Genomic DNA, 19,460 nt, shown 5'->3' on the forward strand with positions numbered 1-19,460 from the left:
ATATACATATAGTGCTAATGATATTTACAGATCCTTGGAAGACTACAGATCAACAGTACCTTAAGCATTCATCACAGGATGCCTCTATATATGTAGCTTAGTCATTTAAGTTATTAACAAACAGAAATAGTAAAAAGAAGCAAAAAACTTCCTATACGGCTGCCCCTTATGCAAAAGAGCCACATAGTAAATCACACAAAAATTAAACGTAAACATACCTTTTGTTGCCTTCCCTGCAATTATGGCATCCTCATTCTTGATCTTATTTTGCTTATTGTCTTGGGCAAGTACAGAATCCAAAGCTTGTTGTACATCAAATTTACTGCTCAATACTGCTTCAACCATCACTTTCTCAGGCACAGACTTTCCAAGCACTTCTCTCATGCGATCAAGGCACAAATCAAGCTTAGCTAAAAAAAAAGGACAAGGGACTCTTATATAATGGCTTTAAATACGTAAATATGCACAGTTGCACTAAATTTTGAAGAAGTATGCTCTTAGTTTTCTTAACCAAATCACAACCATCTTTATCCAGGAACAAATATCCATTCTCTACCCTTTTAGAGAAGTGGTCCCCAACCTTTTTGGTATGGTGACCCACAAGTCCAAATTTATTGTCACATCAATTTTGGACCTTATAACTTCAGGAGTTGTCAGTTTCATACATTTAAACTGTGTCTGCCTATTTTATAACAGTTATTTAAGAGATCTAAGCAAAAAGTAACTTAATGCCCCTATTTATGTGGAATTTGTTGAAATGTTTATAGTACTTACAAAGTTATTCACAGATTTGTTTGTGAGAATGTAAGAACACCAAACATCTGACTGTAGGCTATTTCTTAATAAGTTATTAAAAAATTCTTTTAAAAGTATTGCTACAGAGTGTCAGATACAATGAAGTATGAATATTTTAAATCGACTTTATCATGAATAACATTATTTTTGAAGGTATCAGTGGGAGGGCTGAGTTTGCATTTTACCAAACAGCATAATGTTGGGTTTGATGGTTGCCAGACATAGCCTCAGATCATTATTGATAAATAATTACTATATTTCATCCTCACAGCAGTCTTTGCTGAAAAATCTCACAAATATGCAGGCATTCCTTAATCAGCAAGTGCAAGACACTCAGTAATTACCAAGTAATTTTGGTAAAATGGAAGTCAAAATTCAGATCACCTCACTTCTGAAAAATTATCTTTGAGGGTCCTAGCAAATGATAGTTCAAGGAATTGTTCTTTTTGCACAGTTTTGTGACATCAGCTGCAAATGGATTTCAAGCCCACTCAAAACTCTGTTTCTTCAGCAGAAAAATTTCAACCAACCCAACTTCAAATCACCCTTGCCTAAACACATAACTACGGTAACCATGGTTGCAGATCTAGTGATAGATCGCCACAAGCTGTCTTCAGTGACTGTTGCAGCTCCATCTCTGATGAGCAGGTACTGAAGGCAGCATCTGTGCATCAGAGGCAAGCTGCAGCTGTCACTCAAAACAATTCCCTGTACAAGCACTTTGTGATGAACTATCACCAAATCAGTTGCCAGCCTCCAGAGAGCAGTACCCAAGTGTTAAAATGTAAGACTTGAGCCTTTTCAGTGTTCCCTTTTAAGTGTCAACACAGCATTATAACATGCCAACAAAACAAAAAGTTGAAATAGGTGTTCTCATACCTGTTAAGAACAAGCAACTATAATTATTCTGGGTTTGAACAGGCTTTGTAACCCATTTGCAGGTCCAACACACAAGTTGGGAAGCACTGACATAGGACATTCTATTTTCCTAAGCAGAATAATGAAGTTGTCAGCTTTTAGGACTTCCTAACAGGCTGAATATTTATCAGCATAGGTATCATCACGAAGACAAACAGCATTTACTCCCAAGGGGAAAATGCATATATTCAGCATTAAATAATTCAACATAATTTGATATGTCACTTAACAGTACATTTTAAGCATTTACAGATACTGTAATTAACTTCTAAGGTAAATCACATCTTCTCAGGCCTCGGGATTTAGCAGATGGTTAACCACAACTGCAAGCACTGGAAGTGGGGTGCTAATAAAAATCTGCTAATTACAAGCCTTTAGCTGTAAGAACTGTGAATCGCTTATTTTAATTCAATACCCTTCTAAAAGCCTGTCCACCTACTCCAATCTACATGACAGAAGTACAGTGAAGATCTGAAGAGGAACATCCAAAAAAACTGAAAGAAATGTAAGGTTATCCAACAAAACTCTGAAAAAGACATTAGTAGCTTGAGTGTCAATAGCTGAGCAACTGAGGAACTGTATTCATGGTGTTGACTACAGAAGGAGCTTGCAACACCAAATCCCCCAGTATGCTTCCCAGCCCAAATGAGGCTGGTCTAACAGTAGCCCTCACGCCCTCATAACACCCATCTTTGTACATCCATCTCTTTACTGCGGGTGGAGGGAGAACAGATGATGAGACGGTAAGTGAAGGTAAAGGGAGTGATTTGAAGTCTCCATCAGTCCATCTCTCCACCCAATAGCCTCCACTCATTAAATCTAATAACTATTATGCAATCTTCAGCATATGACATTACTGTCACATGCACATGTTCTGGTGGCAACACAATCACTTCAGTTTATTAAGTCAATGTAATATATATTTACAATTACCTTTTTCAGCACCTGTTAGCTGGTGACTTGGAATACAATCATTGCTATGTTCTGTTTCATAATCATATTTTTCTTCTAATGTCTCGGCATATGCAGTAGGATTATCACGTCTTGAGTAAATGAATTGAGCAGCTATAACATAAACAAAGAGTTCAACAGTTTTGTTCAGTTCCCAAATCCTAAGACGTTTTGTGCCATTTAATAAATCAGGCTATTTTTTAACATTTACAGCAAAGCAAATATTTGTTATTCTAATGATTCATAATATGTTTTTCTGTAAATGCTTCAGATTTCTATGGTATATCTTACTCTTGCCAATTCGGTTTCCTATTATGATCAACACAAGTTGTGAGCAACTAGTTTGGCTTTAGAGGACTTCCATCTTTCACAGCAATTTGTTTTTAGCATAGTTATATGGCCACAGCAATATAAAATTAGTTCAGTTAATCATAGAATTGTAGAGTTGTAAGGGACCGTATCATCTAGTACAACCTCCTGCAATGCAGGAGTATACAATTGTCCCGTAGGGAATCAAAGTGTTGTTCAAGTAGTACTGGAGATGAATTCTAAGCTTGCCTCTAAAAATGATCTTGTACAAGTGACTTTAGCAACTTATGCCTCCACTCTCCCTTTCTTTCTTTCTTTCTTTCTTTCTTTTCCTTGCCAAACTATACACAATTTTTGATGTAGGCCAATACATTCCCTGTAGGTCAGATGGCACACCATACATAAATGGCCAAATATTAAACTAACCTGTTGAAGGTGAAATGCAAAAATCATCCTCTACAGACTGTCCATAAAGATCATCTTCTTCAAAGTCTAAGAAGCAAGAAAGACAATTTCATTACAACTGAATTTAAAAAGTTTTCTTATACACATTCTTATAACAAACATTAAGCTACATTATAGCTCAGGTGCATCACCTTCCAGGTCATTCTACCCGACCCTCAGAACTTTCCGCAGACCATGTTTTCTCCTGAAGCCATAGCCTCATTGGCCATGCTGTGTCCTTCTTGTGCACTTTTGCCTGGCTAGAATGTGTCCTTGAACAGTGATAATGATAGAGGTGTGCAGAAATGTCAGACTTGTGAGATTAGGAGGGTTTTATTTCCTAATAATGTAATTAAATTATGATTTTAGGCCTCAAAGATGAAATACAGGGAAATCAAATTCCTAAATTTTTAAAGTCAAAGCTTTAAAAATATTGTTCTCTATAATAATTGAAAAGGAAATATGTGAAAGATACGTAACATGAAGGCATATGACAACAAAAGGGCAGTAATTAATCCAGAGTAATAGAGTGTGCGGGTAGGATATAGAATATTATTATACTATAGGGGAATCATGTTGGATTTGCCCATCTGATCTTAAATTATTAAAGATAGATGTTTCTAAATAAAATTTAATCATTTACAGCACAACCCTAACCATATCTATTCAAGAAGGGTAGTAGTCAAAAGGTTCTGCAGTACATAGATTACAAATAAAATCCCTTATAATTCAGTTATATATACTGAAATGCCTATTCTGACCTCATATGAAAATATAGTATGTCATAGATGTATGGCACATGGCATGTTTGCAGATTTTATGTTGTTGATATTATTGCAGTTTTTATACAGTGCTTTTTTCATTATAGGTGTGCAACTCTACAGTACTTTACACTAATACATATATTCTCACATTTGTTTTAAGTACAGTGCTTATGTGTAATCACATAAAATGGATTAAGCACTATGAAAAGGTTTTTGGGGAACATTTAAACAGAAGTTTTTTGAGGAGCCTAAACTTGGACCAGTGCAATACATGGATGCATCTGCAGCAGCAGTTGTAAAATCAGATTGTTTATATACATTGTGATTATGTGTTTTCTACACTGAAACTGACAGGATTTTCCAACAGCGATAAATCAACTGCCCCTGCTAGCAGGCAGCTTGTGCATCATGTGTGCCCCTTTTCCTTATACTGAGGAAGTGGAACCTGTGGCCTTCCAGATGTTGTAAGGCAGCAGCTCCTACCATCTGTTACCACAGCCTATGCTGCCTGGGGATGCTGGGAGCTGGTGCCCAGCAGCAACTGGAGGGGCTGCAAGTTCCCTATCCTTGGCTTGCAGTACTCCAGAGGTCCACCATATCGAACCACGAAGGGTCCTTACTTCTTGCCAGTTCTTGAACCCCTTGAACCCTCATCAGCCATCCTCACTACCACACACACTGCAGCGGCGTCCCTTTCAAAATGGTTGCGCCTCTGTCAACATTGAGGGCCACAGGTTTCAGGCCCCCACCAGGTATGCCAACAGGTGTCCTTCGTGGTGAGCCGTGGGGCAAAACAGGAGGGAAGGACCCCAGCTCCTCTCCAACGAAACCCGACCCGCCTCGCACCAAGCGGCCTCCCCACGCTTAGCCATGCCTTCTCTTTCTTGCCCCCCCTCCCGCCGTGCCTTCGTCTCCCTCCGCCGCCGCGACCCCCTCAGCGCCTCGCTCGAGACCCTCCGTCGCCAGGCAGGTCGTGGGCGTGCTAGTGACGTCACCGCCAGTCTCTCCGAGAGACTCTCCCCTCCCTCCGCCCCCCCCATGCCGAGCCGGGCTAGTCTGTCGTGCGAGGGGCGGGGTGGGCCTTCCCGCGAAGCTGGATGCGGAGAAGCAGCTCTCCCTTAACACAACAACTCTCTACCTTCGTCGTAGTTATAGCCACGCACGTTCCTGTGCCGGGCCATGGCGAGCGCGCCGATGGCGACCTGAGGTAGTTGAGAGAGGCTAGGCCCCCTTGACACCCCCTCAGACGAGGCGTCTGTAGCGCCCCCGGGTCACCATGTTGTTGGTTTGGGCCTACCAGTGCTGCCGCTGCCCCGCCCTCCTCGTAGGCAGCTTTTCGCGCATGCGCTACGCTGTATATTTTTCTCTCTCCTCCCCTCACCCAGACCCGGTACGCGCACGCGTGTGTCAGGCTGGAGTGAAGCGGCAGGTGGGGGGGGGCGCGTGACGTACTGCCCCCGCCCGGCCTTGGCGTGTTGTTGTTTGTTCGCGCTTTAGCTGGGCTACGTCAGCTAAACTGTCCGATCGCCGAAGCGTCAAGCGACCAATCAGAGCCAAGCCCGCGATGACCAGGCCCGCCCTATACGTAAAGCCGCTCTCGGACGTGAGCGCCGCGTGCGTTGCGAGTTGAGTGGCGGGCTGCTAGCTAGATAGCTATGGTCTTTCGACGCTACCCTCTGAATTAGGCGGGCTCACACGAGGGAAAACACCTCCTGCATCAGTATTAGTTCCTAATGCTCATTCCTGCGCTCCACGTCAAGAATTAGGAGTTCCCACGACCAGACGCGTGTCCTTCAGAGTTAATGTGGCCCTCGCAAGGTTTTGATTTTGTTTCTTTTTGCATTTTATATGTGGCTACGTAGGTGGCAGACGAGCCAGTCAAGTTGCCCTTGACTATCCAAATAAGAGGTGTTTTATTACAGTTTATGACGTTTCGAAAAGCATTGCCTTTCTCTAACCAGCTGAGGACAACGGAAATGCTTTACCGTCCGATGAGGTGGGTTAGGCTGAAAAAGAATGACTGTCTCAAGGCCACCCAGCGAGCTTGGTGACTGAGGTAGCAGAGCACACTTCCCTGGAAGTCTTACTGGACTCAGTGGTGCTTACTTCTGAGTAGACTTGTACAACGGTACTTCAGGTTACAGACTCTGCTAACCCAGAAATAGTACCTCGGGTTAAGAACTTTGTTTCAGGATGAGAACAGAAATCGTGCGGCGCATTGACAGCAGGAGGCCCCATTAGTTAAAGTGGTGTTTCAGGTTAAGCACAGTTTCAGGTTATGAATGGACTTCCAGAACGAATTAAGTACGTAACAAGAGGTACCACTGTATATGGCCAAATCATGGAGGGAGGTTTGAAAGCAAGTGCCCTCATTCTAGCCTTAACACTTAAGTTTTAGCTACACTGGTTCTCCCAATAACAAAGTCCAAAGTGGCTACTATAATTTTTTCAGTTTTATAAATGGCAGTTGTACTGGTGGTGAAGAATAGTACTTTGTTCACAGAGCCCTCATTTCAAATCTCTTTATAAAAAATAACCTATGTTTTGCAACGAGGCTTTAGCTTATGTTCTCTGGTTGTAAAATGCTTGTGATAGTGCTTTACATAGTTACTCCACCAAAAAGCCGGTGGGGAGATGTTTTCATCTGGTGCAGAAAGGATAAAATTTTTGGTGCCATGCAAGCTCTGGGATAAGGTGCAACCCACCTTATCTCATATGGGGGAAGGGGGTTGGAACAAATCTCCAAAGAGAAGGGAGAAAGATCCTAAGGAACATAAAACTTTAACAGTAAACACCAGCTTCATTCAATGAATGTGATAACCAGCGGGAAAGAACTAAATCATCATTTTGTTAGCATGTTTAAATTTCACAAGTCTTAAACATAAAGAATCTATTACTCATTGCTAGAACAACTGTGCTATCTTTGAATAACTAATCTATGACAAATGTATTCTCCTTTTTATAAATCTACTTGAAAACCTATCTGATAAAAGATCATCCCTGCAGTATAATGATTTTGTTTATATCAATGTGCTTGTCACTCTGCCCTTGAAAAAAATTATAGTAATACCACAAAGTTGGGTGGATATTGAAAATATGCAAGGCCTTGATAATGAGACACACTGCCCACAACTTTTAAGAAAAACATGCTAAGAAAAAAAAAAGCCTTCAGGCAATTTTCTTGTAGTGTTAAACACAATATGCCTAAATATTTCAGTATGTGTGTTTGTGACCAAAAGAAAAACGGGTGGGTGTCACATGGTGCTTGTTTCCATATAGGAAAAATGCCACATGTAAAGTAAACCTTTCTGGAAGTCTTCATTACTCTCACAGTTACAGAGATGAGGATAAATACTTCACCCCTGCAAGCTAGTCTATTTTGGCTTCAATTCTATTTAGTTATCATCATCACATCTTTACATGGTGAACAGTTCCTGTGCAATGATGGACAGATATTCTCTTTGTTCATCTGCCCACTGTACTTTTCTAATGAGGGCTCTTGCTGTCCCACTGGGCAGCATACACACAATAGTTTTAAAGTACCGTATTTTTCGCCCTATAAGACGCACTTTTTCCCCTCCAAAAATGAAGGGGAAATGTGGGTGCGTCTTATGGGGCGAATGCAGGCTTTCGCTGAAGCCTGGAGAGCGAGAGCGGTAGGTGCGCACCGACCCCTCTCGCTCTCCAGGCTTCGCGGACCTCTCCTCAAGCAGCGGGAACGTTCCCACTGCTTGGGGAGAGTTGCCGGCATCCCGAAGCCTGCAAGCGCTGATCCCAGCAAGTGCAGGCTTCGCGGATCTCTCCCCAAGCAGCGGGAACGTTCCCACTGCTTGGGGAGAGTTGCCGGCATCCCGAAGCCTGCAAGCGCTGATCCCAGCACGTGCAGGCTTCGCGGATCTCTCCCCAAGCAGCGGGAACGTTCCCACTGCTTGGGGAGAGTTGCAGGCATCCCGAAGCCTGCAAGCGCTGATCCCAGCACGTGCAGGCTTCGCGGATCTCTCCCCAAGCAGCGGGAACGTTCCCACTGCTTGGGGAGAGTTGCAGGCATCCCGAAGCCTGCAAGCGCTGATCCCAGCACGTGCAGGCTTCGCGGATCTCTCCCCAAGCAGCGGGAACGTTCCCACTGCTTGGGGAGAGTTGCCGGCATCCCGAAGCCTGCAAGCGCTGATCCCAGCACGTGCAGGCTTCGCGGATCTCTCCCCAAGCAGCGGGAACGTTCCCACTGCTTGGGGAGAGTTGCCGGCATCCCGAAGCCTGCAAGCGCTGATCCCAGCACGTGCAGGCTTCGCGGATCTCTCCCCAAGCAGCGGGAACGTTCCCACTGCTTGGGGAGAGTTGCAGGCATCCCGAAGCCTGCGCGCGCTGATCCCAGCACGCGCAGGCTTCGCGGATCTCTCCCCAAGCAGCGGGAACGTTCCCACTGCTTGGGGAGAGTTGCAGGCATCCCGAAGCCTGCGCGCGCTGATCCCAGCACGCGCAGGCTTCGCGGATCTCTCCCCAAGCAGCGGGAACGTTCCCACTGCTTGGGGAGAGTTGCAGGCATCCCGAAGTGGGAACGTTCCCGCTGCTTGGGGAGAGATCCGCGAAGCCTGCGCGTGCTGGGATCAGCGCGCGCAGGCTTCGGGATGCCTGCAACTCTCCCCAAGCAGTGGGAACATTCCCGCTGCTTGGGGAGAGATCCGCGAAGCCTGCGCGTGCTGGGATCAGCGCGCGCAGGCTTCGGGATGCCTGCAACTCTCCCCAAGCAGTGGGAACGTTCCCGCTGCTTGGGGAGAGATCCGCGAAGCCTGCACGTGCTGGGATCAGCGCTTGCAGGCTTCGGGATGCCGGCAACTCTCCCCAAGCAGTGGGAACGTTCCCGCTGCTTGGGGAGAGTTGCAGGCATCCCGAAGCCTGCGCGCGCTGATCCCAGCACGTGCAGGCTTCGCGGATCTCTCCTCAAGCAGCGGGAACCACCGCTGGGCTCCCACGGCTTGCAGAGAGCTGCCTGTTTGGGGGCTGGGGTCGGGGGAAGCTCGGGCTGCCCCAGCCCCGCGCCTGGGGGGGAAATAATTTTTTCCCTTTATTTCCCCCCCAAAAAACTAGGTGCGTCTTATGGGCCGGAGCGTCTTATGGGGCGCAAAATACGGTACATGGCTTCCCAGATAGAAACCTGGATACTAATTTACCCTCTTCCCTGAGCTACAAGTCTCTGCAACCATAACAAACTTCAGTTACTGGGATTCTTTGTGGGAAGCCATGTCCCAAGTCAGGAGGCTTTATTTTGAGGAACAGCTTGTGGAGGGTCTTTTTGTGTCTGATGTTACACTTCCTGCCACATACACAAGCTCCTGCATGTGGTGTTTGTTCTAGTGGGATCTCTATTGACATTATTGTGTTCTGAACTGTGGGCTTGCAAGGGTCCTAGCACTGAGGATGTGGTGCTACTGAATATAACCCACATTCCTTCAATGCCAGATGTCACACTTGCCCATTTGTAGCCAGTGGAAGGCCGTGCATGGTTTTACTGTGCCACCACCTGCATTTCTCGGACCACTTACAAGTGCAGGCTTTCTGGGTGCACCAGTCTGGCAAACTTACGTGAATAGATTGCCAACAGGAGGCCAATAAATGGCTGTTTAATCATTCTGCAAATACGTCTATCTAATTGTGCTCACAGGTACACAACTATCGAAATACACAAAAAAAAATTTTTTTAAAGTCCATTAGCACCTTAGAGACCAACTAAGTTTGTTCTTGATATAAGCTGTCATGTGCATGCACACTTCTTCAGATACACTGAAACAGAAGTCACCAGACCCTTATATATAGTGGGAGGGTGGGGTTTTTCTCAGAAGGGTAGAAGGAGATGGGTGATTGACTCAATGGGTATGCAACTATGTTAGAAAAGGCTTGTTGAACTTTGATGTACACATAAGGCCATCAGTCACTTCCTTCAGTGGTGCTGCACTGTTTCACAGAGATGCTTGAGGGCCTCCACCCCACCTGTGGACATTCTGGTTTAAAAACCATTCTGGTTTTTCCTACATCAGAGGTGGGGAACCTCTTTTGTTGAATGGGCCAAATCCGTATCAAAATTAGCCTCATAGGCCAAATTTGACACATGGGTGGTTCTGTCCACCTGTTAATCACCTGACATCACAATGGCATCAGGCTGAAGGTGCTCTGAAGTCCTGAAGTTGGGACTTCAAAGCACCTTGCCAGGCAGGGTTAAAACAAAAGCCCCCCCCCCCCGCTCCATTTTAGGAGAGGATTCTATGCAAACCTCTTCTTGAACCAGTCTACACAGTCATGTACCACTGTTTGCCCCCTAATTAAGAAAACAAATTTGGAAATCTGAATGGCCTTAAACTGTCAGCTCAATTTCAACGTTCTATAACCGAGGATAGGATCACACTGCTAATATGATTAAGATAATAAAGCATGCTAAAATGTACTAAAAAAGCTAATCGGTGATAAACAGCAATGAACATTAATTGTCACATCACTCAAAAGCAACATGTTTTAATTTAAAAGCCATGAAGATTCCAATTATGTTTTCTGAGGAGTTTGCAAAATAAAATGGCTTCACCCCAAATAATATTAAAGCATTATTTTGCATTGAAAATGCTTTTTAACCAGGTTTTTTTTTTTACTTCAGCAAAATCTGGAGATATTGCAGATATTAAATTAACCCGTATTCTATAATAGTTGTTTGGCTAAGTATCTGTAATCTCTTTTCATTCTTTTTGCTATACAAGTCAAAGTTTGAAGTATTGTATCTAATCAGTCACACATAACACACCATGTCTTAAGCAGGCAACTGGAAAGTAAAGAGACCATAGAACAGCCTTTGTTTAAATATTTAATTGATGCACCTTGACCATAATGTAAATAAGGAAATTTTAAGTTGTCAATTATAGATAATTGTCATAAGATAAAAGTTACTATTGGGAGCAATTCCAGTGATTTTTTTCCGCCAAGAATGCATGTACTGGGCACAATGCTACTTAATTTGGCAACTGCTGTTAAACTGAGATCTAACAAAGTAACACACATAAATAAATCAATGAGACTAGCCTCGTTGATGAGACTGGTGTTTAACGGCAATATAATGCCACTGTGGTCTACAGTGGTACCTCTGGTTAATAACTTAATTCGTTCCGGAGGTCTGTTCTTAACCTGAAACTGTTCTTAACCTGAGGTACCACTTTAGCTAATGGGGCCTCCCGCTGCCACCACCGCACGATTTCCGTTCTCAGCCCGAGGTAAAGTTCTCAACTGTAGGTACTACTTCTGGGTTAGCGGAGTCCGTAACCTGAAGTCTCTGTAATCCAAGGTGTCTGTGACCAGAGGTAACCACTGTAATGGATATATCTTTGACTTTTATCTTGTCTCCAGTGCTATTCAAAGTTAGAAAATCATTACTACAAATAGGCAGGCTTTTCTTCCTATAAGTGTTTTTGAATGAAAATGAGATAATCAATACAAACTACTGAGTAAAAGAAAAGGAAGGTGGAAATATTGGTTGGTTGGTTGGTTGGTTGGTTGGTTGGTTGGTTGGTTGGTTGGTTGGTTGATTGATTGGTTGGTTGGTTGGTTGGTTGATTGATTGATTGACTTCTGAATATACATGCTTAGCTACGATTGAGTACAAGTCCTAGAGAGTTCAGTGAGACTTAACTCCCAGGTTAAGAATGCATTTGATTATATTTCTCGACTTGATTATGTTTCTAGTCCTTAGTATCAGATTCCTTGGTCTTTACTGCTACTTCCGTTACATAAATGCCAAATATATTGCAAGATCAGTAGTTTGTTAAGGGTGCTGCGAATTGTAACGCCATGTCTGAGTAATAAAGTGGTAGATTGGGACTGTATCACTCCAGATGGTTGATGAGGGTGCCTTTTAACAAATCCTTTCAAGTAAAAGAACTACGCACACAAAGAAACAGATTTTTGAATGCTGTCCCATGTGTAAATAAATCTCCCTTCCAATAGGGGATCACAATAACTTCCCAGTAACATCTACAGTGGTACTTCAGGTTAAGTACTTAATTCGTTCCAGAGGTCCGTTCTTAACCTGAAACTGTTCTTAACCTGAAGCACTACTTTAGCTAATGGGGCCTCCTGCTGCTGCCGCGCCACCGGAGCACAATTTCTGTTCTCATCCTGAAGCAAAGTTCTTAACCCGAGGTAATATTTCTGGGTTCGTGGAGTCTGTAACCTGAATCATATGTATCCTGAAGCGTAACCTGAGGTACCACTGTATTCCACTTTCTTAAGTCTGCAGAATTCCTGACTACAGTAGGGAAACCCACATATAACGTGAACTTCTACTGTACACAATAAACTATATTGAACAAAACTGATAACATTTCTTAGAGGAGCAATGAATATGTCCACCTCTAATGAGAGCAAAGTCTCTTCTCTCAGTGAACTGTTTTTAAAAACTGTTTTAAGTCCCAAAGCATACTAACTGCATGTTCCCCTTGAACTCAATAGGACTTACTTCTGCATTGGCATGTTTAGAATTGGGCTGTTAGCCAGTTAACTTCTGTGCTCCTCTGATTTGAACTTTTTTGCTCATGCAGTATTAAGCAGATTAACAAAGGGTGACAAGGTTAAGCACTTGTAAAAACTATTTACACATGATCTCTTTAGATCAGCAGCACTGGGAGAAAACTTACACTGGGGTAGTGAATGGATGGAAGTGTTACTTCAGAGTAACACATTTTCTGCACATGAGAATGCTTAAATTGAAAGTCTGTTCAAGGGATATGCATATGTGATTATTTATAGTCTCTTGCTGAATGCGCCTCTCGCACACTTCATTCTGTGAACAAATAGTTTTCCTGGGTTAGAAAAGTGTGTGTTTGTAAGCATTGTCACATGGCAAGTTGTACCTGCTGAGAGGGATAAGGAACAACAGCTTGTTCCCTCCTAGGAATGAAGAGCTATAGTTATGGGCTGGCTATGTTGTTTTTCGCTTCACAACAAACCCTTGATTCTTTCATGACAGGAGATTTAAATATTTTATAGCATACTGTGCAAAACAGTCAATAGCTCATGCTTCAGTACATTGCTGAATGAATTAATCTGATCATCAATAGGTGAGACGCCAAGGACTTGTGTTTTTCCAAGTAGGCAAAATGTGGGTTTTGTTTCCAGATCATGGGATGGAATGAACACACACGTAATCTGAATGAAAAACAATGTTCTGTTGATATGCTCTCTGATATTGGGAATCAGTACATGAGGTTTCCTGTTTAAAACAGAGTTCTTATAAATCGCCAGATCTCAGAAAATTCTTGTTGCCAATATTGGATGAGCTTCTCTGTTCTGATACGTTTCTTCCTCCTCACCTTAATTTAGTTTGTAGACTCCTTGAGGTAGGAAACATCTTTTGATGACATTACTGGCACACTAATGGCACCATTTATTTATTTTTAATGTCTGCTTCTTTCCGCCTCTTACTCCTGCCGTGAAGAACAGATACAGTACAAGCTATATAACAGTTCTGCTGTTAAGATTATAAATATTTTGCATTTTAAATAGATCCCTTAAGTGGTATGAAAATTCATGATACTTAATAATAAATAATAGAGGTCAGGAGGAATTGCCTGCCTGTTTTGTTATCCTTTATTTCCATATCTTCAAAATGCAAGGAAGAAGGGCATCGGAACTGGAAATTATGTTTTATAGACCTTTACAGGAACAGTATTGCAAAATTATGTGGCATCTCTTCTTTCATGTTTTGTTTTGGATTTTTTTTAAATAAAAAAAGGCCCAACAATTAGCTTTCTCCAAAGCCATTACCGATATAAGCTGCCTGAAGATCTGAGATGTTTTCACGGTAACACTGAATGTACCTCTCAACAAGAAGCAGTTTTATAAAGCCACAGCTGCCTTTTGTGGTTGGAATCTTAGGGAGGGGGACTTTAGAAATGCACCAGGTGTTATCTTACAACTTAACACAAAATGTAGGAGATACAGCAACCCCATGTGCCAAAAGAATATATATACTGTGTATACATATATAGCAAGACGCAGATCTCTCTATTTTCCGCCTATTAAACCCTCAAGATTCTGGAACTCATTCCTGCAGGTGGGCTGGATGAGGTTGAACTGAAACTTAACCCATGGTGGAAGTCCTGTGGGTTGGGAAATTGGTCAATCTAGATGGAGGTGTACAACCAGTTCTGGGTGGGTTTGCATTCCCCACGGAAAGGCCAGCCTTGCAGCCTTGTGGTTCTAGATTAGTCACTATCTATGGAGGTTCAGGTGACAGTGGTAACCAGCAAAGTCTTTTTAGGAGTGTAGGAATTGCATATTTAGAGCACTTGAACCTTAGCCTTAGTTACTCATGCGCCACTTATATGCAGGCTTAACTACTACAATTGCACTTGTGGAGTTGCCTTTGAAGACAATTCAGAAGCTTCAATTGGTGCAAAACCAGCACCTGGTTGTTGTCAGATACAAGAAGATTAGAGCACGCAACAACAGTCATGCACCCGTTGCTGTTTCTGGGCCCATTTCAAAATGCCTGTGTTAACCTTTAAAGCCCTAAGCCGTTTTGGACCAGATTAACATAAAGACCTCCTTCACCCGTACTATCTTATCCATTTGCTGAGATCTTCAGAGGCCCTGCTCGTTTGCCTGCTGCAAGATTGATTAGGTTAGACTGAGCAAGAGATAAAGGGATGTATCCAAAGAATACATTGTGTGACTGCAACTACTTTCACACACACAAGGTAACTTCCACACTCTTCTCCCCCATACACCCCACAAATCTGCTCTGGGGGTACCCCCTAAGCCTCTGATTTTTGGGAAACAGGTGCACTGAGTGGAGGGAGAAGAAAGGGAGAAGTTCCACTGAATGAGCAGAGGTGGTTCCGCTCTTGGAATGACTTTGTTGGATACAGCATAGAACCTTCTCCATGTCAGCCCCACAGTTTTGGAACTCTAATGCGTTTGGCCTCTGCAGTACAGCCCTTCCAAATGAGTCTTAAGAATTAGCCTTTTCTATGACACATTCTAATGATGGAGCCAGCAGTGAAACGCTGAGCTGTCTCACAGACGAATTCCATGGAAGTTTATTTGGAAGTAAGACCCATTAAGTACAAAAGGCCTTATTTCCTAAAAATTGTTTAGAAGATTTGTATAATTAACATGTTTTATGGAAATATTTGAATTAGGCTTTAGGCCTATCTTATGAGCCGATCTCTTTAAAATGTTGGCTATGCTTGATCTCATCATTTTAATGTACCTTAATGCATCTTATTTTGTTATGTATGCTGCCTTGTGTTGTAAAAACAAGAACAAAAAGGAATCCTTTCCAGACTGGACTACTTTGGCATACCCTTCAACATGTTGAGTCCCAAAACCTGGATACGTATCTTCCTATCTGTGCTCCTATGTGAGTCATATGACCTGCACAAGATTACAGAGCCTAAAAGAGGTGCTTTTGGTGGGCTGTGCTTTCTCAGTGCCAAAATAACACATGTTTTGGGGCACCATGTGGAAATCTTGGTGTGAAATCGCACAATATCACAGTGCCCAAAGTGGCCACCGTGCTCTTGTGGGAAACAATTGGATGTCCTCTTGCAGGAGGGGACTTGCAATTGTATATTTAAATACTCTGAAAACCCCTGTTAAAAACAACAGCAATGTACAGTGGTACCTCGGGTTACATACGCTTCAGGTTACAGACTCTGCTAACCCAGAAATAGTGCTTCAGGTTAAGAACTTTGCTTCAGGATGAGAACAGAAATCGTGCTCCGGAGACGCGGTAGCAGCAGGAGGCCCCATCAGCTAAAGTGGTGCTTCAAGGTTAAGAACAGTTTCAGGTTAAGTACGGACCTCTGGAACGATTTAAGTACTTAACCCGAGGTACCACTGTATAAGAAAAACCTCCATATCAGAAACTATAATTCCTAAACTTTTCTCCCTGTCAATTTTGAGAGGCAGGGAGTTTGTAAGGTGTAGTGGTTGACTTTGTACCACCAGGAGCATTCAGCCTTCAGATAATCCTAACTGCATTAAAGTACATGTTTGCTTTTCCTCCCTGCACACTTGGATGCAGATGGAAGGCAAACATTTGGGCAAGTGGAAAGCTTATTTCTAATAATCAGGAAGAACGGTCATGTATTGCATTCAGGGTGGATTTGATTTAAATCAAATTGATTTAAATCACTAGTCAATAAGACTTGATTGAAATCACTAGTCAGTAAGACTTGATTGAAATCATTTTTTTACAGAAAGACCCATTCTTGCTGGTATAATCTTAATATTTACAACCAGAGGAAGTTTTCATTTTTGGAATAATAAATTTTCAGAGTAATTTTTACAGTTCTATAAATTACTGATTTGGTTATACTATTAGAAATACATAGACTGATAATTATGAAATTATTGTGAGGTTTAATAAGTTAACTGCTAATATTTGGACAACTTTTCTACTGTACTCTATTCAAAGGAGAAAAACAATCATTTCCTTAATAACAATTTAAACAATTTATATAACTAAAACAATAACATAGCATATGTATCCATGTTTGTTAACTGATGTGGTTAAACAATTTTTTTTAAAATAACAACTTAGATTGAGTTTAAGCACACATGAAAAACTTAAAACAAATCCTTATTTACTGATGAATAGCGTTTGGAATATAATGTAACTTAAATAGAAAATTATCTTTAGAAAGATTTTTTCCCCCAAAAGCATTTTATTTTAAAAATCCAATTTAACTCAAACCTTTTTTTTTCTTTGAGATTTTTTTTTTTTTAATCATTGATTTTTATCCACCCTGGCTGCATTGGTCTTTTCAAAACTTTAGAAATACTAAGAATGAACTTTACTGAAAGCTGTTGTGGAAATCTGCCTACACATATGCATGAGATACTTTTGGACATAGTTAAAAATATGTTAGAAACACCCATCCTGACAGAAAAGGTCAAGAAGTTAGCTATTTGAAAGACGCTTACTTTCCCCCCAACCCTGAAGAGTAGTCTTAGGATGCAAACCCAAGATTTGAATTAAAAGAAAAATGTGTTCTACGGTATCTTCTGATAATGAAGAAAGTATCTTCTGAAAGAAGGGCTGCAACAGACTCTCAGCCCAAGGCATTTTTGCTTTGTTTTTATTGCTATCATGCCTTTTGCATAAACTCCCCAGCACCATCTCACTATTCCTGCCAACGCTTTTCTTATGAGTCAGCTGAAAACCAAAAGTCTGTTGTTTTTTAAAAAAACATTTCTAGGCCACCTTTATTGTACAAATGCAGGTGATAGGTGTGAAAGCCTATTTTCCAGGCTCACCTCTTGTCTAACCAAGACCTACTGTATATTCTGGGGTGGTCACGGCTGCACTTGTCTGGCCATTGGAGGTGGTAGGGATAGTCCCTCCTAAACGGAAACAATGACTAACAGCTGTACTAGTGAGGCAGATCCCAAAGGCACTCCAATCATAACCAGAAGACTACTGGTGCATAACTTCCAGGTGTCTAATCAAAACTGTAGAAGCTACAAGAATATGACTACTATAGTCCTCCGCTTTAGTAGCAACAAATGATTTGGCCCAAGTCAGCAGATGATTTGGCCCCATTACAGATGATTTGGCTTAACATCAGAATCATCTGAATAATGATGAAAGTTGTGGTAGCTGCAAAGGAAAGAATTAGGAATAGTGAGGGTGGCAACTTGAGTGTTAGTTGGCTTAGAAGAAGCAACTGATGAAACTGCTTGAAACAGTATTTTGACTGAACACAGTGGGGAAGCCACATTGTGCTGCTTGGATTCAGCTCTCAGTAAACAGCTTCCTTCTCATCTAGCCCCAGACTTCAGAGCCATTATACTATTGAAGTTCAGGCAGGACTATGTCATCTAATGCCAGTGCTCAGCTTTCTGATAGCATTGTGCTAAGAGATGGATTTCCCAGTTGTTTTTCCCTTCCTGCAATTCTTAACAGGCCCCATCTTGTTTCTTCTAATACTGAACTTGGTAGTCCCATCATTCCTACCATCGGGAAAGTGAAATGTGGCCAACCACAGACAAGTTAAGCACTTGATTAGGTGGGAGCAATGAGGACTATTCTTCCCCTTTATTCAGACAAATCATCCTCTCTCAGCTATAGAAGCAAAAAAGGGCTCAGTTTGGTGCTAGGCGCCAGCTCTAAGCCTGGACCTTTTTGCACTATATAGCACACATCCAAGCTCCACACCATGGCATGTCCTGGGCAGTGAAACTTAAATTTTGCAAATTTCTTCAGTAAAGCAACTTAAAAGTATGTTTCTGGGTGTGCGGAATTCAAATCTGCTATATTTTTTTGCTATTGGACACCATTTAGCTTGGTAAGTCGTTTTTGATGAAGAAACACCACTGCTTTTGGATAACCAAAGAATTTTAATTTTACCTTCTGAAAATGTCAGGTAATGCTAAATGCTACTACCACTAAATAATTATATTCATATATAATATAACTGCAATTACTTGGCAATAATTTTTAATGATTTCTATGCAGTTTTACACACATTTTACTTACCAGCAGAACTAAATTATTAATTTAAGCAAAATATCTTTTGAATTCCCAAGTCATGTTACAGCTTTTCAGCACCCTTCATCTTTGGAATTTGAAAGTTGAAAAATTCAACACACCCTATTGCTACAAGGTTCCTGTTGCAGACTGATTGGAGGTAAAGTGAAGGGGGGCACTCATGTTAGGGGCTGGGAATGCACCAGAAGATTCTGAGTGCCCAGCTGTTCATTGTTGTTTAGTCGTTTAGTTGTGTCCGACTCTTCATGACCTCATGGGTCAGAGCACGCCAGGCACTCCTGTCTTCCACTGCGTCCCGCAGTTTGGTCAAACTCATGTTAGTAGCTTCGAGAACACTGTCCAACCATCTTGTCCTCTGTTGTCCCCTTCTCCTTGTGCCCTTACTCTTTCCCAACATCAGGGTCTTTTCCAGTGAGTCTTCTCTTCTCATGAGGTGGCCAAAGTACTGGAGCCTCTGCTTCAGGATCTGTCCTTCCAGTGAGCTCTCAGGGCTGATTTCCTTCAGAATGGATAGGTTTGATCTTCTTGCAGTCCATGGGACTCTCAAGAGTCTCCTCCAGCATCATACTTTTAACATACTTTTGAGACGCTTCACTGAAGAAATTTGCAAAATTTAAGCTGTTCATAATATTACTCAACTACACTGGAAAGACAGATCCTGAAGCAGAGGCTCCAATACTTTGGCCACCTCATAAGAGAAGACTCCCTGGAAAAGACCCTGATGTTGGGAAAGATTGAGGGCACAAGGA

General features: G+C 42.2%; 1 protein-coding gene and 1 long non-coding RNA gene across 3 annotated transcripts in view; one reads left to right on the plus strand and one right to left on the minus strand.

Moving 5' to 3' along the window:
- Nucleotides 1-5,578, minus strand: part of HBS1L (HBS1 like translational GTPase) — a 47,783-nt gene extending 42,205 nt beyond the window's left edge. Inside the window, exons 1-4 of one of the 2 annotated variants that reach the window (XM_081187685.1) lie at nt 5,320-5,511; nt 3,400-3,465; nt 2,647-2,778; nt 219-410 (exon numbers count right to left, since the gene is read on the minus strand). In XM_081187685.1, coding sequence (XP_081043811.1) covers nt 219-410; nt 2,647-2,778; nt 3,400-3,465; nt 5,320-5,362 — 433 coding nt within the window. In that variant the 5' untranslated portion in view covers nt 5,363-5,511. Of the gene's footprint in view, nt 1-218; nt 411-2,646; nt 2,779-3,399; nt 3,466-5,319 lie in introns of both variants that reach the window. The other variant, XM_081187686.1, reaches the window with a different exon arrangement.
- Nucleotides 5,579-5,769: 191 nt separating this feature from the next.
- Nucleotides 5,770-19,460, plus strand: part of LOC308583668 — a 35,013-nt gene continuing 21,322 nt past the window's right edge. Inside the window, exon 1 of the long non-coding RNA XR_014006331.1 lies at nt 5,770-5,999. This is a non-coding gene — a long non-coding RNA (uncharacterized lncRNA). The remainder of the gene's footprint in view (nt 6,000-19,460) is intronic.

Source organism: Podarcis bocagei (genome assembly GCF_964188305.1).
Source record: "Podarcis bocagei genome assembly, chromosome: 3".
Lineage (NCBI taxonomy): Eukaryota > Metazoa > Chordata > Lepidosauria > Squamata > Lacertidae > Podarcis > Podarcis bocagei.